Source organism: Haliotis asinina, chromosome 5 (assembly GCF_037392515.1).
Source record: "Haliotis asinina isolate JCU_RB_2024 chromosome 5, JCU_Hal_asi_v2, whole genome shotgun sequence".
Classification (NCBI taxonomy): Eukaryota; Metazoa; Mollusca; class Gastropoda; order Lepetellida; family Haliotidae; genus Haliotis; species Haliotis asinina.
The window spans coordinates 33,148,897-33,168,045 of NC_090284.1; the positions used below are offsets into that span (position 1 = coordinate 33,148,897).

At 38.2% G+C, this 19,149-nt stretch overlaps 1 protein-coding gene across 5 annotated transcripts in view; it reads left to right on the forward strand.

Annotated features, from left to right (window-relative positions):
- Positions 1-19,149, forward strand: part of LOC137283766 (nucleolin-like) — a 123,758-nt gene that overhangs the window by 56,752 nt on the left and 47,857 nt on the right. For all 5 annotated transcript variants that reach the window (XM_067815443.1, XM_067815444.1, XM_067815446.1 and 2 more), the window contains one exon: positions 1,351-1,483. In XM_067815443.1, coding sequence (XP_067671544.1) covers positions 1,351-1,483 — 133 coding nt within the window. The remainder of the gene's footprint in view (positions 1-1,350; positions 1,484-19,149) is intronic.

Genomic DNA, 19,149 nt, shown 5'->3' on the forward strand with positions numbered 1-19,149 from the left:
TGATTTATTATTTTCTTGGTTTCCATGGAAACGTTTTGGAGGGATGGGCTTCATTCCCAGAGCACAACTCGAAAACCATTTCATATTTTCCAAATGATCTTGGCAGATATATGAGACAGATCTTGAAATTGTGACTTTGCTGGTTACAGATATATGGCATTTATAATTTTCATGAATTCCATGGAAACAATTCAAACTCCTAAAGTCTAAAAAGACAATGAATAAAAAAAACATCAAGTAACTTGTCAGATTATTTGTCCTTTCAAACATGCAGGGGCTGGGGGGATATGTCATCTTCTGATGACTCTTGTTTCTGATTACAGATATATGGCATTTATATTTTTCCATGACTTCAATGGAAACGATTCAAACTTAATCTAAAAAAACATCAAGTAACTGTCAAATGATTTGTCCTTTCAAATATGTGGGGGCTGGGGGTGATGTTTCATCATCTGATGACTCTTGTTTTAAATCCTGGTCATTTCTGAGACATAAATGTTGTCATACTTGGCTCTTTGCCATCTAGCTACACAGCTTTGAGTTCCATGTATTCAGTGTCACTTTTGTTCATCAGTTTGCTTATTTAAAATAACGGTTATTTTTTCCATGTTATTAGACAGTGTAAGGTTTGCCTCTTTTCAATTTTCAGCGTAAAGATATCTCAAATACTAAACTGAAACACACTGAACCAAAGGCCTTGTACCGCAATATGTAGCGCACCATGGGAAGAGTGTACCATTTCACCTGTATGCGTTAATAAGTCAAAATATTTTGATGGCAGACTGTTTGGTGTGAAAAATACTTAGTTGAGACAAAACCAAACTTTCAGAAGTTTTACATTTATGTTTCTTTGCTATATCTGTTCGGACATGGGCTGTAAGATTCACTTACATTTACAGCTTTAAGTAGCATTGTTGTGGTGTATGTTTTTACAAAAGAGAGTACTTTTGACATCTATATTGCTATCAAAAATAACTTGATGGAATTAAATTTTGCTGTTTTCTTCCTTGCCTAGTTTTTCACTTTTGACAATTTGTGTCAGCATGATTCTTTTATTTGCAACAGAAGTTTAATTTGTTTCACATTATATCCAGTCACATTCTCAACCTCAAAATTGATCAATGTTTACTTGATGTGAGTCTGCTTGCAACATTTTGACTTAATGTACAGTGTTGGTTTTTTTTTTGACAAGACTTTTTCCCTGTCTGTGTTGCACCTTTGATAAGCTTCACGTCATGACAGAATAAGGCACAACATTGCTTAAACCACATCTGTATTTCATAAAGCTCACACAAAATTTCAAGGGTATCTGCACTCATTAATCATTAATCTTATTTCATCAATTTGTAGGTGGCATTCAGGACTTGAAGCGTCTATTTGTCACAGGCTTAGGGAGGACCTTTACAGACAGTGATCTTAATCAGCTCTTCCCTGATGCAACTGAAACTGTGGTTATTCGCCGCCGGAATGGGAACTCCTTAGGGTAACACTTGCATTATAATTACCTTTAATGGTTGCGAACGTCCACAGCAATGTCACAGTTTCAGAGCTGTGTAACAGTGTATCACATTAAATTCCTACAAATTGGTCCCTCAAAGATTTCATTGCCTTTTTCTGAATCCACAGGTTCAGCATGAATAAATTTCCATGAGAAAAACAAAATTTATGGGAGTCAGTCTCTTCATTGTGAAAAGCACAGCATTTCAAAGCTGTTCCTTTCTCCAAAATGTACTTTATTGTTATGAGTGTATATTTTCTGTATAATTTGTTATTAAGTAATAATTATTATTGGGTCACAACGTTTAGTGTTTTAAATAATAATTATGATGGGTCACATTTTGTATAATAGATGGTCCGCATTTTTAAGATTTTGGCAGCAGGCTCTCCGGAAATTATCTGCCCTTAGTTTTCTATTTGTTTCTTCCGGGAGACTGCTAGACATTTCTACAGTGTTGGCGATGGTCAACACACAAAACTAACTCCAAGGTTTTTTCACCCAGTCACACGTGGGCTTGACTCTGATACCTCAACCTCACTGGATTACTAGCCTGGCCCTCGCCCACCATTCCCCCATAAGTGTCTCCTCAGGATCTGCATGGAAATCGGTGACTCTGTGTTGACACTTGCTCCTTCTTCGCCTGTTGTGAGGTGTTTTTCTGACATTATCTCAGTCAGCTTCTGAGAAGTTGCCTCTGGTTGTTCAAATAGGTCAGGATTAAAAAGATGACAATGAAACCGTACTTGAGGACTCCAGCCAAGGTGCAGATGCTGATATACCCATTGATATTCAGTCTGACCATCTGATCATGGCACACCCTATCCATTGGCCCCACAGGCTGGTAAACCCAAATTTGTTTCTTAGAAAGCCTTGTTGGTAGCTCCAAAGCATTTTGGAGATTTGATAAATGCCTAGTGGATCAAATCATAGATAGATTTGTCTGAATTGCTGAAGGGATGATGTAAATGAAGCTGGGGCCCATGCAGGAAGCAAATGTACTTTAAAGATCACATATACTCTAGGGGATGCTCTGACATCGTTTTGAATGAAACCCTGTCATTAAAACCCCTCATTTCAATCTTTGATTACCTTAAATCAACCTTTTTGACAACAGTGCATAATTCTCAGCCGCAAACGAAATTTCAACCAATCAGAGCGGTGCGTCTCCGTGACATATAGTACATATAGATATGAAGGTCTATGCAGAATTTATTGACATTTCATTTACAGGCCTGAAATCATGAAAGCTGTTGTGAAAAATGAAAACTATATGTTCTCACAATCTGCTATCATTTAGTTTTGTCTCCTGCTTTCCCTAGTTTCCGAGTTACAACCCTTCTTTTCATAGACGATTCTGTCAAAATCATTGATGTCACTAGGTTGTAATCTGTGTTAGGTGGTATAAATCTACACGTTATTTGTCATAATTCACTTGATGATCAGTTAATGAATTTATAACAAGTATAATAAGTGGTAACGCCACTTAGATTACCTGACAAATGTCCCCTCTTGCCATTTCTTTTGTCTGGAGTAGTATTATTGATGGTGGTTTTGGGCCATATCTTCACTAGACTAAACAAATGTGTTTCTTTGCGTTACGATGAAATTTGCAGGATACAAATTTATACTGTGATCCAAATGTTCCTGCCACTATGGCTGCTAATTCAAGTCCTAACACCTCCGTCGTGGCTACAACTGTTGTTAACAACCCAACTCCTACTGCTCCTAACCCCATGCTAGCTGTCATTAGGGTGGTATCAGTGCCATCTATGTAGTTTAAAGCTCTGTTGTATTTTTTATGTGGTGATGCCCAAGTATCACGCTCTTGTTCTCGTCAGTGTTTTATTTCGCATATCTGTTTCAGTCAAAATCCATCTGCACTTCCTTTAATGTTTCCTTCTTCATCTACGGCTGGATACAGCCCCATTCTGTTTGCCTATAATATAGTTTATAAATTAGTTTTTATTATATGTCATGTAATTTTGATTGATATATTTTAAGCTTATTAGGTTTAAATTATCGTACAGGTAAATGGGGGAGATATTAATAGATGTGTTTTCATCCATAATACGAACACCATCGAGGCTTATTGATTGTGGATAACCTTGCCTTATTATGATTCGACATCGTTTATTCTCATGCTTTTTAAACCAAAATATTCTAAGACCATCTAAAAGTATTCTTGGCTCAGAAATTTTTGTGAGATATACATCTATAAATTGTGTTGTGTGTGGTTTCATACCATATGAATCCAGAAAAAAATCATGTTGGTAATCGTATATACTGTCAACGGCTAAACTGGCATTCGAGTCGACTGGTGCTAGCATGTTGCCAGTGTAACCTGGTATTCGTAACACTTGTATAGAATTATCTTTTAAGGGATTAAATGATGTGAGAAGTATGCCGTTGTTAGTAATTTTGGAAATGAGGTCATTTTGATTAAAAACGATGTAAGGGTTGGTTAGTGTTATTTTAATTAACCATTCAAGTTCTGTAAATTCTTCTAGTGGCATTCATTTGTATACGTTATCTTTAAAGTAAAAGAGGTATGGGGTGGCTTCCTCACCAGGTAAATTGAATCTCTTTTTGTCTCCCAAATCACTGAGTGTTACATTAGAGCTTACCATCGTTTATGAAACTGTTAGAAAACAATTTCCAATTTTTTCTCTGATAATGTCTCAAGCATGAACTGTAAACTAATACAATTGATGTTCTCAGTTAGAAAAATCTTGGTTAGAGATACAGTGTCTTCCACTATCACTGTGACACCTTGCAAACTGGTGCGTGAATCACCTCCCAACCACACGTAAAGTGAGCAAACGCGACCTTGGTGTTTTTTAGCCCACCTGAGTTTGATCCCTTTCACAATCTCAATATTGCCCTGCGATGGTTCACCAAGGTACACCTGAATGACTAGCGTGGAATTCCCCGAGAGGCTTACTATGATGGTAGTCACACCATCAAATACAGTAACCAGCTGTAATACCACGCTATCTCCGGGTTTACACAGCAGCATGTGGGCTGCTCTACTCGAGAATGTTGTGATGGTTACACTGCGTCTTTGAGATGGGACATAAGTGACGAGGAGGATTCCGTTGTTTACGACTTGGTTTAGGAAGTGGTCTTTGTTTTACATGAAAACATATGGAGAAATTAGTGTTATGTTGAGAAGACAGTTGATTTGAGCTGGTAGCATCATCCACCTGTTGTTGTCAGTGCACATTAGATTGTACGGTTTGTTTCGATAAATATCTGTAGGCCTATCAAAGTCTTCTAAATCAAATAATTTACCACCAAATGAAGGGTATATTATCCATTCATCCGCATCGTTGCGAACTATATCGTATCATGTGTTGATGTCAGATCCTGATGTATCTAGGTTAAAATTACTACCTCCAGTTGGAACTGCAACTCGTTTGTAAATGCTTAAGCGTATATTTTACCATCTATTCCTGTGTCATCAAACCCTCCAGTACCACCGAGGTCTGATAAACTTGTATTAACACATCTTATTCGTATTCCCAGCCCTTGATTACTGGCCATGTAGTGTTGTGCTTAGGTATCCTACATTTACAGTACTGTTTTTTGTATCTAAAATTGATACCTTTTAATTCAGAAACATTACCACTTGTTAATTTTTTATACTGACGTGATGAAAATGACTCGGTGCGACCCTCATTGTATTTTTCTGGTTTAACCGGGATGGTCCTCAACAACGTGGAAGGATGATCATTTTGTATATTATCCGTTGTGCTAAGCTGATCCAGATGAATGCATAGCTCAAAGCAACTGTGGCACAAAACTGCTAGTGACGGAATTATGAGGTAATGCTTCATCACTTGGAAGAAGCCCTAGTAAGTTTGAAAACTCATAATTGAATCTCAGTGTGTTTTTTCCACTGTATGACCTTACTCTTCCGTTTGAGTCAGTTATTTCAAGAGTAGCTCCTATGGGTTTGATAACTTCATCGTTGAGAGAACACACACTGTAGTTACACACACAGTTATTGTTTCGCACTCCATTGATGAACAACCCATGAGTTATGGGGTTGACGTTTATCCATCATGGGTAGTAGGTGATATTGCATAGTGCTATTTCGAGTTGCCCAGACGTGTTATCAATGGCATGTGTATGTTGAATGGACTCACCATTCGATATATCCGGATATCCGGAAGCGTAATGTACATGTTATGATATAAATTATATATAATAATATGCATAAGCCTGAAGTACGTTATACAAAAAACCCGACAACATAAATGCCTCCGACTTCACACATATGAAAATCGTGGTGTCCTGCGGACAGCCGACTAGAAGTCCCCACTCAGATAGTTTGTATTTTATAGCCAGATTCATAGATGTGTTTGAACACAATGGGTTTTCTGTCACAAACATGAAAATGGTACACACGTTTTAACAACCCGAAAGGTCACATATTCTCTAATAGGGTACAAATGCAAAATCACTTGCTGACATCGTTATAAATGAAACCCCGTCATTAAAACTGCTCATCTTTAATTACCTTAAATCGACCTTTTTGTCAACAGTGCACAATTCTCAGCCGCAAACGAAATTTCAACCAATCAAAGCAGCACGTCTCCATGATGTAATAGTAGGTATAGAAATGAGGGTCTGTGCAGAATTCATCTACATTTCCTGGGGTAAACTATTTCGTTTACAGGCTTGTACAAACCTGAAATTGTGAAAGCTGTTGTGAAAAATGAAAGCTATATGTTCTCACAATCTACTATGACTTAGTTTTGTCTCCTGCTTTGCCTGGTTTTCGAGTTACAACCCTTGTTTTCTGTCAAAATCACTTGGTGTCGCTAATCCGACTTAGGTGGTATAACTTTAATTTTAATATTGCATTTTGTTTGTATTAAGTTGTCGTAATTTTCAACAGAATCATACAGACGACATACACTAGGGCGTGCATGCGAATTATGATTCATATAGGCAAACTATAAAATGTCTACATATTACATTCCTGTTATACATTCGCAGATCGCTTCTTTCTGTTAAGTTTCAAAATCCATACAAGTATGATTATAGAGTAATTAGGATCATGAGACCAAAGATAAAGACGTATATTGACAAGTGTCTACATACTGGTGAGTGAACGTTTACAAACCAAGTAAATTTAGCAAGTGAGGAAATTTATCGCACAGTTTTTTTCACTTCGACCCCGACCTCGCTTTTGTTATGTTACTGGTTGTGTCATGCAAACTCCTATTGTCCATGATTCAAATACATATTTAACTACTAGTAGAAAGTAGTTTTGATTTTCTAACTTGATGAAAACAATTCAATTAATTCAAAAGGACTTTAGTCCATGACTTCACAATTTTCAAAAATGTCGGCTCCCTATCTGAGAATGAATGCTATTTAAGTTTGTTTTCATCGACTTACTGGAAGTAAAATATGTATTTTATTGATGGACAATAGGATTTTGCATGACATTGCTTATAACATAACAATTTCACTCTTGGAAGCGAGGTGGAGGGCAAGATAATTAGTAATATTAATGTCACTTCGACCCCTACCCTGCTTCCGTGGAAGAAATCGTTATGTTACAAGTTGTGTCATGCAAAATCCTTTTGGCCATGATTCAGAAACACATTTAACTACTGGTGAAAAGTAGTTTGGATTTTCTAACTTGATGAAATCAAACCATAATCTCAATAATTCTAACCTACTTTTTTAACCTGTACCATTTTCAAAAATGGCGGCGCCCTGTCTGAATGCTATTTAAGTTTCATTTCACCGACTTACAAAATCAAAATTACTTTTCACTGGTAGTAAAATATGTATTTTATTGATGGACAGTAGGATTTTACATGACATTGCTTATAACATAACAATTTCACTCTTCGAGTGAATCAAGGTGGGGGCCGATGTAATATTATTTACAATAATATTGGCACTTTGACGACAACCTCGCATCCGAGGAAGAAAGTGTTATTTTCATGCAAAATCCTTTTGGTCAGCAATCTGTAGTAAGCAGTCTTCATTTATAAACTCGATGAAACTTGAACTCCCATTTTTTATCCTGGAAGCGTGGTAGGGGGCGAAGCATCTGATTTAGTATATACCACATGCTTCCACATGCTCGCTTCACACACACAGACAACCAATTTAAGCTCAAACTACAGGGTCCGATGGAAATCTGTGCATAGTGACACCATCACCCAACCCCAACGAGTAATTGACAACTGTCAGTTTCAAAAGTCATCAATAGTCGATTCTGTCAGGCTCATAAACACTGCTTTATTCTGTGACAGTTACGTAGTGCACATTAGTAGATTTGCATTGTACAGTAAATCATGTGTAGCAGGTTCAAGCTGAAACCATTCAAAACAGAGGTTTATTTGGATGATGCCCTTATGTACAAAATACCTTACTTACTTATTACCTTATTATTACATGTCATTCAAGATGCAGTAAAAACATGCAGGTGTCACATAATGGTGGTAGCTATCAACATTTGGCTATTAAGTGTACATACACCACACATGCATATGCCAATAAATATATTACTTACAAATTTCAAGGCAGAATCAGTGCACCTCAAACAACCAAACCGTTCATCATCTTTTTCTCCACCAGTGATGCACATGTTCGTCTACCGTGCCCCACTGCACGCTTTTCTTGCCTCATACACACCACCCACAGTTACCGCTCCTGAACAGAACTAAGCAATTCAACTGCCTACTGCAAATAAAGAAAAGTGACTTCCTGTCATTTACAACGGCTACACAACAATTCGGCATGTCTTTGGTGACGTCGAGAAATCAGCAAAATGATGAGCTTGCTACACATTTTCTATACAATTAATTGGAAATCGTTCCTTCTATTACGCCACGTCCGTTTCTCTGGCGACAGTGTTACATAACCATGTCTGTGGTTTCATTTGCGGGCGAGAGAGAAGCAGATGGCTTTTTAGCAATTTTTAAGCGCATGGTATTAATTAAGCACAAGTCTTTTTAAAAAAAGAATGGTGTTTCATTTATGAGTAACCAGAAGTGTTTCACATGCAGTGATAAAAAAAGTACCAAAAAATTGAGTTTAGTGGTCCTTTAACGTTGACAGACACTAGGTGGGATGAACAGAGTAAATCTGTGTTTACATTTCACGTGTACTACCATATCAGACGTTTTTTCAAAGAAATAAAGACTCCAATACCTCAGGATAAGGCATGGAATGCAATAAACAATCTGTACGATAGATGGGCATACGAACAAGTTTGCAATGTATTCGGTGTTGATCCAAATAAGGACTGGTGTTTGTCGGGAGCGAATCATGGATTAGGAATTCCTATCGTTCACAATGGCTCGCGGAGGCCAGCTACTATGTGGTTAAAAAATGGGGTTACAAGTCGTATCAGTATTTTAAAACAAATGTGTGAGATGACCATTACATGGCTTTTGACGACAGCAAGGATTACCACATTTGGAGGTTTAAACAAGGACCAGTTTAAACTTGTGCCCTACCATAGACATGAATAAGACGTACAAGGAAAGAGTTTGGGTGATGACGGACCCAGACGTACACAGAGTCGACCTGGGTACATGTCTGCAAGAGTATTTAACATTGTTTCACGACCAATTTAAAGGGAAACTGATGTTGTTCATCCTGGATGACTGTAGCGCTAACAGAGAGATAACAAAAAAGAGAGACATGCTGTCGTATTTAACCTTCTCTGGCCAGCATGCAAATCACAGTATCTGTGTGTTGAAAGACTTGAGAGAGCAGACACGTTGGGTGACACTATTTCACTGCAAGAACAGGCATTTGTTCGAGGAATGTTTGAGAGAGAACGATGTGATGAGTAAATCAGAATGGGAACGGGTGAAAAAACAACTCGCAGAAACTAAACACACCAAGCTCGTGTTGAAAACCAATCAGCCAGTGGATTACCACAGCTTTTTGTTAGTAAAAGTTAGTAATAGTTTAGCAATGTTTTAGTAAATGTTAGTAATTACCTGCAGTCGGCCTTTGTTTTTAATAAAATATTAGTAATGTTTTAGTAAAATATCTGTTTTTGAAGTTCTAGTCATGTGTAATCTAACCTTTATCTCTATGTATTTAGCGCATGTTGGATTTTATTTTTTAAAAATAAAAACTGGAGTACTATATTATAAAATGGAGTACTAGAGCAGAGGTTGTTTCTAGAGGAACAAAGGACAACAAACAGTGAGACAGACTGATGATGCTAGTCGTGGGTGGTAAGGGAAAGCAATATTTTGGCGACAACATCACTACTGATAAGATTCAGAAAATGTCGGACGAGGAAATCAATGAATTATACTCTAGGTATGAGGCACAGCTCAGGGCCCTATTACCCAGATTTACACAGACATAGCGTCACACCTTTTACCAATCCCACCGGAACGTCGTCGTTATTTGTGGGAGGACTTCGAGAAGGATCCCTTTATCGATAATGCCTTGAGTTATATAAGTTGTGCTTTATACCACAAATATGGTATGTATCTAGCCCCGATGACAGCAGTGATCAACACGGCAAAGCATTGTAAATTTAATAAAACAAATAATAATAACAATATTATAATAGATGGAAGGTTCCGCTGACAGCTCAGTGGACAACCAGATGGTGGAGAGTCCTGACTGCAAGTCACCCTAGTGATGCAAGTCACCAAGAAGAAGAACCAAAAAAGAGTTGAAGCTGGTAGAAAAAACGCCTTAGCCAGGCACAATAAACACCATTGGGGACCTGCCGGTCAGGCAGTTTCCATGCCCATGTGGATAGCCATAGATGGTGTGGTAGCCACTGCTGTTGTTTCATTATACATGGTCTTGCAGACAGCTGACAGCAAGTCACCCCAAGCAGTTGCGGACAGCCGAGTGGAATCCTGTGGACAGCGGACTGCAAGTGCCCCCATTGGGGGTGTGAGGAGAACCCCCATCAACCCTCATATCATGTTATAATTAAAATTATATATTTCCAATAACATATTATGTCTGAAGGGAAAACATTTGTTAATGATGCATACCACGCATTGGTGGTTGCTGGGTTAGCAGTAGGATACGCTTGGTTGAATAGAATAATTATAAAACAACTGACTATAAAACTTGACTTTGACACGCAAGATATCTTTATGCTTACTATGAATATTGGTAATGCGATGGCCACCAAGGATATTCTGATAAAGCAAGGTATTATGCCCAAAAATATTTTAAAGTAATATATATATAAAATGTCTACTGTAGCAATGATGGTTGGTGGGGCTGTCGTGAATGCCCCAGCATTTTCTGGGAATAATTTTTATTTTCTTAACTGAGAGAGTCAAACAAGGCTGAGATAAAGGAAGAACGTAAACGACACAATATAGCTGTAGAAAAGCTACAAGTCGCACAGGCTGAATACGCTGAGAGAAGGTTGAAGCGACTAGATTTTATCAATGATCAACTCCAACACGAAAATTATGCCGTTAGAACTGACGAAGCTGTGAAAGAATACTACGTATTAATGGGTAAACAACTGGAACCATTAAATGAACCAACGATGTCTCAGTATTACACTTCTTCAGAGGAACAGAAAGATTGTGAATTGATCTTCGTGGTGCTTGGTTTAGCAGCGACAGTGTTAATTGTTAAACAATTAGACTAATCACACAAATTAATAAATCACAAAATGGGAATAATTCCACATATTTGTCAATGAGTACTTATGGGGGAAAACGCAATTTGTGGTAAAATGAGCCACAGCGTGGGTTATTGTTCTTATTAAAGATAACATCAACTATACGTGCTCGGTGTGTGGTATAGGGGTGAAAGGTCATTATCATTTATGTAAAGCCCATGGTGCAGATAAAAAACGATTTCAGCTTATTTACGAGAAAAAAAAGACTACCTCAGGGAAGTTAAACGCCTGTTAAAGATCGGGGCATGATTCGTAATTCCTCGCTAACGATTCCTCCTGCCACACCCCTCCTTATCTCAACTTTGTGTTTGGTTAGCAGTTGTGTCACGGCACCATGAATTCTCTACCTGGGTCGACTTGCAACTCAGAAGGCCTTGTAGCGACTGGCTACGTCTGCAACTGTCAGGGCGTACTTGAAGGCATTACCTCTGATGGTGTCATGTGGAAGAAATAACAGGTCGGCCTGGTGAACTTGATTAGGGATATGAATACCGAATTTTCTCCTGGGTATATATCTCGGTGCAGGTAAGTATCCTTTGGCTTTTTCTTCCGAAACGTGTGCGGCTTTAGCTAATTTTTTAATAGTGTCTGCCCCTTTCCAATATCCCTGTAGGCTGTAGTAAACTTTCTCCATTATATTTCTATTACTTAAATATTTAGTGGGGCGTCCTGTGGACAGCTATTACCATTTACTTGGGGGTGTGGGGGGAACACCCACAGTGACCGTAAGCGTATGTATTGACACCAACCGTGGCTATCCATCGTTTTGTATCCATGGGTGATAGAGACGTCTTATTCAAAGTCAATCCGTATATCTTATGCCTGTCACTACGGAGTATGTTCATCTGGTGTTTGAGTGCCTGTTTGTAGAGGGTATTCAGCAATTGGTGTGCCTGCACATTCATCTTTTATCTTGCCTAATGATTTCTTATTGGTTTGACTGTGCATGGGGTAGTCTCTCCGGTAATCACTGCTATCGTAAATGTGTATATTGTTTTTCTTATCCTCGTACACATCCTCTGTTTGAATTTCCATCAGCAAGGAGTCAGTATCCATGTACAGCACATCACACCTGTCACCATACTGTTTCTTAAGTTCGTTAAAGTAGACGTCGTATATCAAGTGTTTTGTTAGGGCTAGAATACTCATGCCGACATAGACCTGTCAATTAAGTTTATTGTGACTCTTTTTTGTATGTATCGCTGCCAGGTCATCATTGAATATAGTACCCCTATTGTACTCTAGGCTGGCTATCAGTTTCCAGAGCTTGTCTTCCTCATTCAACCTGACTAGCTTCACGTTGACACATTTCCGTAAATTCTCCATCGTTTTACCGACTACAGAGTTGTTCATGAGTTTGTACAGATTTTTCTCGAAGTCGTTAGTGGTCAGCTTTCTCAAGTCCATGTTCATCCTGATGTATGGTTCCATCCATGGGCTTTGACTGAACTTCAGTATTCTATGTACTTAAGTCAACTTCATACCCAGTGATAGATACAGCTGTAAATTATGATAGTTAACTATATACTTTGTTTTATTCATCAGATTCGGTACCAATTTTTCAATGGGGGATACCCCCATACCCCCAAGCAGGTTATGTTGGTACTCAGACATCCATTTGGGATTAACCCTCAAACGTTCAGGTGCTAGTTGGTAACTATTGTGAGACTAATGTAATTCTACCGGGTATTCTAAGTCCACTTCGAGTATATAGCCAGTGGGTGAATCCGGAGCTATACTCATCATGTCCACCTTCTGGTCAGACACCCATTCGAATCCGCTAATTGGTAGATAGTGACTCATAGCCCAACCATATAGATTGTTAGCATCGAGATAGAGTAGGTGGTTCGAAGGCTTATTAGGGTGTATCCTTCCACACACTTGTTGTTAGCTTTAGTATAACGTTTTGATACCATAGAAATACCACCGCGTAACCCTTTCTCAACAAACAGGTGCATATCGTAATCTCTGAATAATTTTAACTCCACAACTGTTTTCTTCAGTAAGGCATCCCACGATAGCCCATGGCTTGAATACCAGTAATACCACGCCGGGTCCAACCCATATTGCTTTGAACACGTTTTCCTGAATATCTCAAACACATCTGCCAAAAATACATCCATTTTCAAATATAAATCATGGTAATCACCTAGATTCTTACAGCCAAGTTATTCCCATACATTTTTTGCATGTTTGTAATCATCTTGTGAGACAGATGCGTCTGACAGCTTGCTATAGAAGCAGTCAATGGCAGGTAACTCTGTTTCATTAAATGTAGACCAGTTCATGTGGGTAAATACCCTCACATAGCAATAAGGCTCTCGTTTTTGTCCTCTGTATATCGATTAGTTATAGCTAAGTCGTCTGGGTTATTAGCCTTGACCAAACTGTCCAGAGACGACAACAGAGACTGAACAGAGATGCCAACCATTACGAAAAAAATCGTATTTGTTACAAATTCTGGGGTGAAAATACAATGTTACGACCATGTAGTAAATATGGACGATTTTTAATTATTTGTCTACACTGGGTTTTTTGCCTCGTAAATAAAGACAAAATTACAGCTTCGTTTATCAGTAGATTGACTTGCATATATAACTTTTGCAACCAGTTTGTCAAAACCATATGGAATACATCGTTAAACATCGTAGGTGCTTTGTTAGGCGATATGACTTCGTGGTAGAAAAGATTACACAAGTTGTTCCAAATGTAAATACGTCAATCCGGGTTTGAGTGGCAGTCGCCATATTGTTTCAATAGATGATCGACTATCTAGGTCACGCACACTGCTGTGCCTAATCATAGTAATCCAACAAACTGAGTAAGGTGGAAGGCATTTTTCAAACAAAAAAACTTGAACAGAAGTTTCGTGTTGAGTATGCAAACTTAAGTAAGTCTGTTAAGGGGGAAATGTACCCATTTTGCAAAACGTTGCATTGACTTTTCAATCTCTCATGGCGGACATGATGATTGCAAGAAACATGTTTCTACGAAAAAGCACAAGGAATATGATTCTATAAAATCTTCCAAAACCTTATCGTATTTTGGAAAATCCCACGAGAACTGTAATGATGTTACACATGCCGAAGCTTTATTCACTGACTTTATTGTGGAAAATAATTTGCCTATTTCAACTGCAGACCATGCTACTCGTCTGTTCAAGAAAATGTTCCCAGATTCTAGAATAGCCTCACAATATCTGCAGTCATCAATTCTTTGGCAGACTGTAGTGAAACATGATTAATGGAGCTTATTCTCTTTCAACTGATGGCAGTAATGATGATGGAGGAAAATCACAACTGTACCCTATAGTTGTGAGATGTTTTGATGAAATCATGTACAGGGGAAAATATCTTTCATGTGTTGAACACTGAACTTGAAACTAGGAATATTTCTTGGCAGAAGTGTATGTCTTTTGGAAGTGATAATGCTTCTGTTATGGTTGGAGTTCATAAGGGGATAGCAGCATACGTTAAACAGAAGCAACTTGATTTGTTTATTTCTAGGATGTGCCTACCATTTGATACACATTGCTTCAAGGAATGCTGGAAAAGAATTGCCTATATCAGTTGAAGATTTCCTGACTGATGTGTATTTCTTTTTAGACAAAAGCTCTAAACGTCATAAAGAACTTAAGTGTTTTCAAGACATGTTTGGTGTCAAGGCCCACAAAGTATTGAATCATATTTCTACACGTTGGTTGTCACTAGGTCAGTGTGTAAGAAGACTTATTGAGCAATGGACACCCCTTCACAGTTTCTTCAAATCACAACCTTTGCCTTCACAACCCAAGACATCAAAGAGGAAAGGGAAGGAGATGCATAGTACTTCCTCTTCAGCAAAAGAGACAGCTCTAAAGAGGAAGAGTACAGATATTCAGATGTCTTGTAGCAGTGAGAAAGTTAGAAAGACTGTTGATGACAGAAATCGGAAAGATAGAGGAATGACAAAGGTGTCATTAGCAATATGTAGCAGCACCAATAGCAGCCAAGTCAAGAGGAAAGAAACTAGAGAAACAGAAACAAAGTGAAACTTCTAAAAGAGGGAAAGAAAGCATAATAGTTTCAGGCAAAATAGATTCTGAGGATAGTAAGAAACAGACAGCTGACACAATTAGAGGTGGGGAAAGTAGTAGTGACAAATATACTGGAGTTGACAGATTGGAGAGAATACTTGTAGGTTTTCAGAACCCACTTACTTTATTGTACTGCCTTTTCCTTACCCCAGCCTTGCCAGTGTTTGACACTGTGAACACATGTCTGCAAAATGACATGCCATGCATTCACATTCTGAAAAGGAAATTGACTGGTTTGCTGTCTGAACTGTTTATCAGATTTGTGAAACCTGAGGCTGTAACAAGTGCTAAAACTCTCATGGATATGAATTTTAGTGATAAGAAGAACCAAAGACACAGAGAAACTGTTTTTATAAGAGCAGAGGCAAATAATTATCTCTGGTATCAAAGCGACAAGGAGCCATTTCTCAGAGTGATGAGGATACTTTTTTCAAAAGTGTGAAGAATTTTTACTCTGCTGCATGAGCTTTAAGGACATGCTGAGATAGCAGATATCTCTATCAGAAGTTCAGTGAAGTTTGAATCTGTTGTTTACTTCACTGAAAGGTTTACATTTCTTCCTGAAGATAAAGATGTTGTTGCTGGTGTGAGAGATCAGTTTGAGCTGGAATTCAACAGGTATCAAGAATGAAGAAATGCTATCTGCAGATAGAATTGACTGTGCTTGGTCACTCATAGGAAAGATGGAGGATGGAGATGGGAATCTCAAGTTCTCAAGACTAGCAACTGTTGTGAAAGCTGTTTTGGTTATTCCTCATGCAAACTCTGATAGTGAGAGAATCTTTAGCACTGTGAGAAAGAACAGGGCGTTTCAGACCCAATCTGAGTAATAACCTGTTGTAATCCATGATGATTCAGAAATCTCAATTCATGGCATTTAACAGTTCAGATGTTGCCCTGTCCAGTGATATGTTGAAGACAGTAATAAGTGCAACATATCTCAGCCTTAAGAACACTGACTAATCAAACAAGATGGGGGGCACTTGATAAGGGACAGAAAACATTGCAGACAACAGTAGATAAATTAAGCCTAAGGTATGTTAAGGCCTGTTTAAGTTACAATAACATTATAATTTGTTTCAGGTTAGTCAAACAGTTGGACACATAAAAGTATTTGTGATGAGTGTGTTACTATTTTTTTCTCTGAAATACTATTTTTATTTGTGATGAATACTATTTTGAAGCAGATAGGGTTGGCATCTCTGCTATCTATGAATCTCAACCTATAGAGCGAAAAGGATATATATCTCACCATATTGTTCGGGATACAGGATATGTTGCCTTCTACCTTTGAATTAGCTTGCATAATCAAGTGTGAATCATACCGTTGTAAATTGTGAAACACCACTGGGATATGAATCAGCTTAGGGTTTATTCTCAACTTCAGATTACACTCATTGTGAGCCACACCTCTGTATTGCCCTGTCACGTGACAGTGGTCTTGCACTGAATCACCATTCAGAGGTTTACAGCATACATGACAGTGTGTGCTTTTGATGTGTGCCATACGATCTGCTTGGGTCATATACATTGGTGTTATGTTGTGTAATTTTCTCTTGATCTCTCCCTCCTCATGTTGTAAACATTGCAGAAAGTTTTCAGCCGTGTCTGGGCTTCTGTAAATAACGGGAGGGTTAGTTCGCCCATCACAATGGACGACCACATACCCAAACCCACACGCCTTGTGTTCTTGATTTTTCTGAGTGTAACTTTGATTAGGGGATGGAGCCACTGTATCGATTGGTTTAATGATAGCTTCGAAGTCGATGTAGATAATGTATGGTACTGGCATCTGATTTTTGTGGTTGATAAATTTCAAGATATTGTTATTTTCTCTCAGCATATCTACCCGTATTGCTCTCTCCCCTACACCTTGATGATCATTCCTGTGTGAATTGAGCAGATTGGCTCTAGAAAAGACGTGAAGGCCCGTTTCACACAAGTGTTTATTCCACCCGTGTTTCGACTGACTGTCCGACTGAAATGTTGTATAGTGATATTTTTCACCCTCCTGTACTAGAAATAGATTTATTGTTTGACGACCCTCCTGATTCAATAAAGGACGTATCCTGTGTATTATTAAGGCATTACCCTCATGCCCATATATATTTACAGCTAAGTCTGGGTTCTGTTTTTCTACTTTTGACCACTGAGAGATAGGGGTTGGGTCATCTATACCATCCCAAATAATACCATCATCTACCGGATAGCTGGAAATTCTGTTGGGGTGGTTTTTAGTAGGAAACTTAGCGACTCTTACTGATACCCTTTCACAATAATCACCATGATTTACACCGTTAACTACAGAGTGTTTGGCAGCAAAATGTTTAGGGATGGGTAAGTATGATCCACCTGTCAATGGTTTATAGTTTGCTATATCCAGGTAGACCATATTTATCATCTCAACAACCCAACCAGACCCCATATTAAAAATAGTGAAACGTGATTCTCGAATTTTTTTAAATGACCTGTCAGTAGAAGAGTTGATGGTATCTGATTGCGTTGTAACTTCCTGATTACCTCTTAAGTAAACAATAGTGTATTCAGTAGCACCATCTGCCTGTTGTTTCTCTAGTGTCATCTTTAATGTGAGTTGAAATTTAATACCTCTTAAATCATTCAGTTCTTCATTCACTTTGTCAAACAGCAATTGTTTTATATCTTGAAACTCTATATTTCTTTGAACTTCCATCTTCCACCCTCTCAAATATTTTCCTATAGCACACTCAGATGTGAATTGTAATTCTATAAGGAGCTTGTTCCTTTAGTAATTCAATAAGCTCAGCCTTCCTCATACGTGAATAGCCTATCATACCACGCTCGCACACTTGCCTTTTTAAATCTTTTGTAGTAGGAAGTTTTTGATATTTTATCCCTAATAAAGGTAGTAATTCAGACTTCCTCATACGAGATTACCCACGAATGCCACGTTCATGCGCCAGCCATTTCAGCTCACTAACTGTGGCCATGATACAGGGTTCATACCATATGTGAACCATTTCTCTAATTGGTTGTCACATTATCAATCACGCACGCACTGTGTGATCCAGCTCTCAACCAGACAGTATCGATCGATTTCACATTTAGACATTTGTTTAGTCTCACTGTGGGCTTGTGTGAAGGGAGACAGGTTGTGTCTTGGAGTTTTTTGAAAGGGGGTCTAGATCTATGTTATTGATAAGTATAAGGCTTATATAAGATATGGCCCAAAACTACTATTAATAATATCTTGATCAATCAAAGGATTAACTGATAACACACTGATTGGTTAATTACTTTTATGCGGATTTAAATGAGGATTTGTCAACAGGTAGTGTTTATGAATGTACATTTACTAATCTATACTGTATACACTCTGTCGTGTCATTATTGTCATTATTGTCAAACTAAATTACTTTTTAAAAAGAATGACGCACATTATGCAATCAGTTGCCGGGTGTGCTATCTTGGGTGACCAATGAGATTATACAGCAATGTGAAAGCAGAACTTTGAAACCGTTCAATATTTTTAGACCAAACTTGATAGATATAATAATCTCAACCTATAGTTGTGCCTTTTGCTATCTAAAGCACAAGTTCCGGAGCTCAAGTTGAAAACCATTTAATATCTTACAGCAAAACTTGGCAGATATTTGATGCAGAACACAAAGTGGTGCCTTTTGCTATTTACAGACTTCAGTGATTTATGATTTTCATGGTTTCCATGGAGATGTTTTGGATTTCATCTCAAAATGGAGGGATGGGCTTCATTCCCGGAGCAAACCTCAAAATCCGATCCTTGTTTTTCTGCAAAACTTGGTAGATACACCAATCAGAAGCTAAAATGGTGCCTTTTGCAAAATAAGGTTTTTGTGATTTCTTTGTTTCTTGGTTTCCATGGAAATGTTTCTGACTTAGTCTCAAAATGGAGGGATG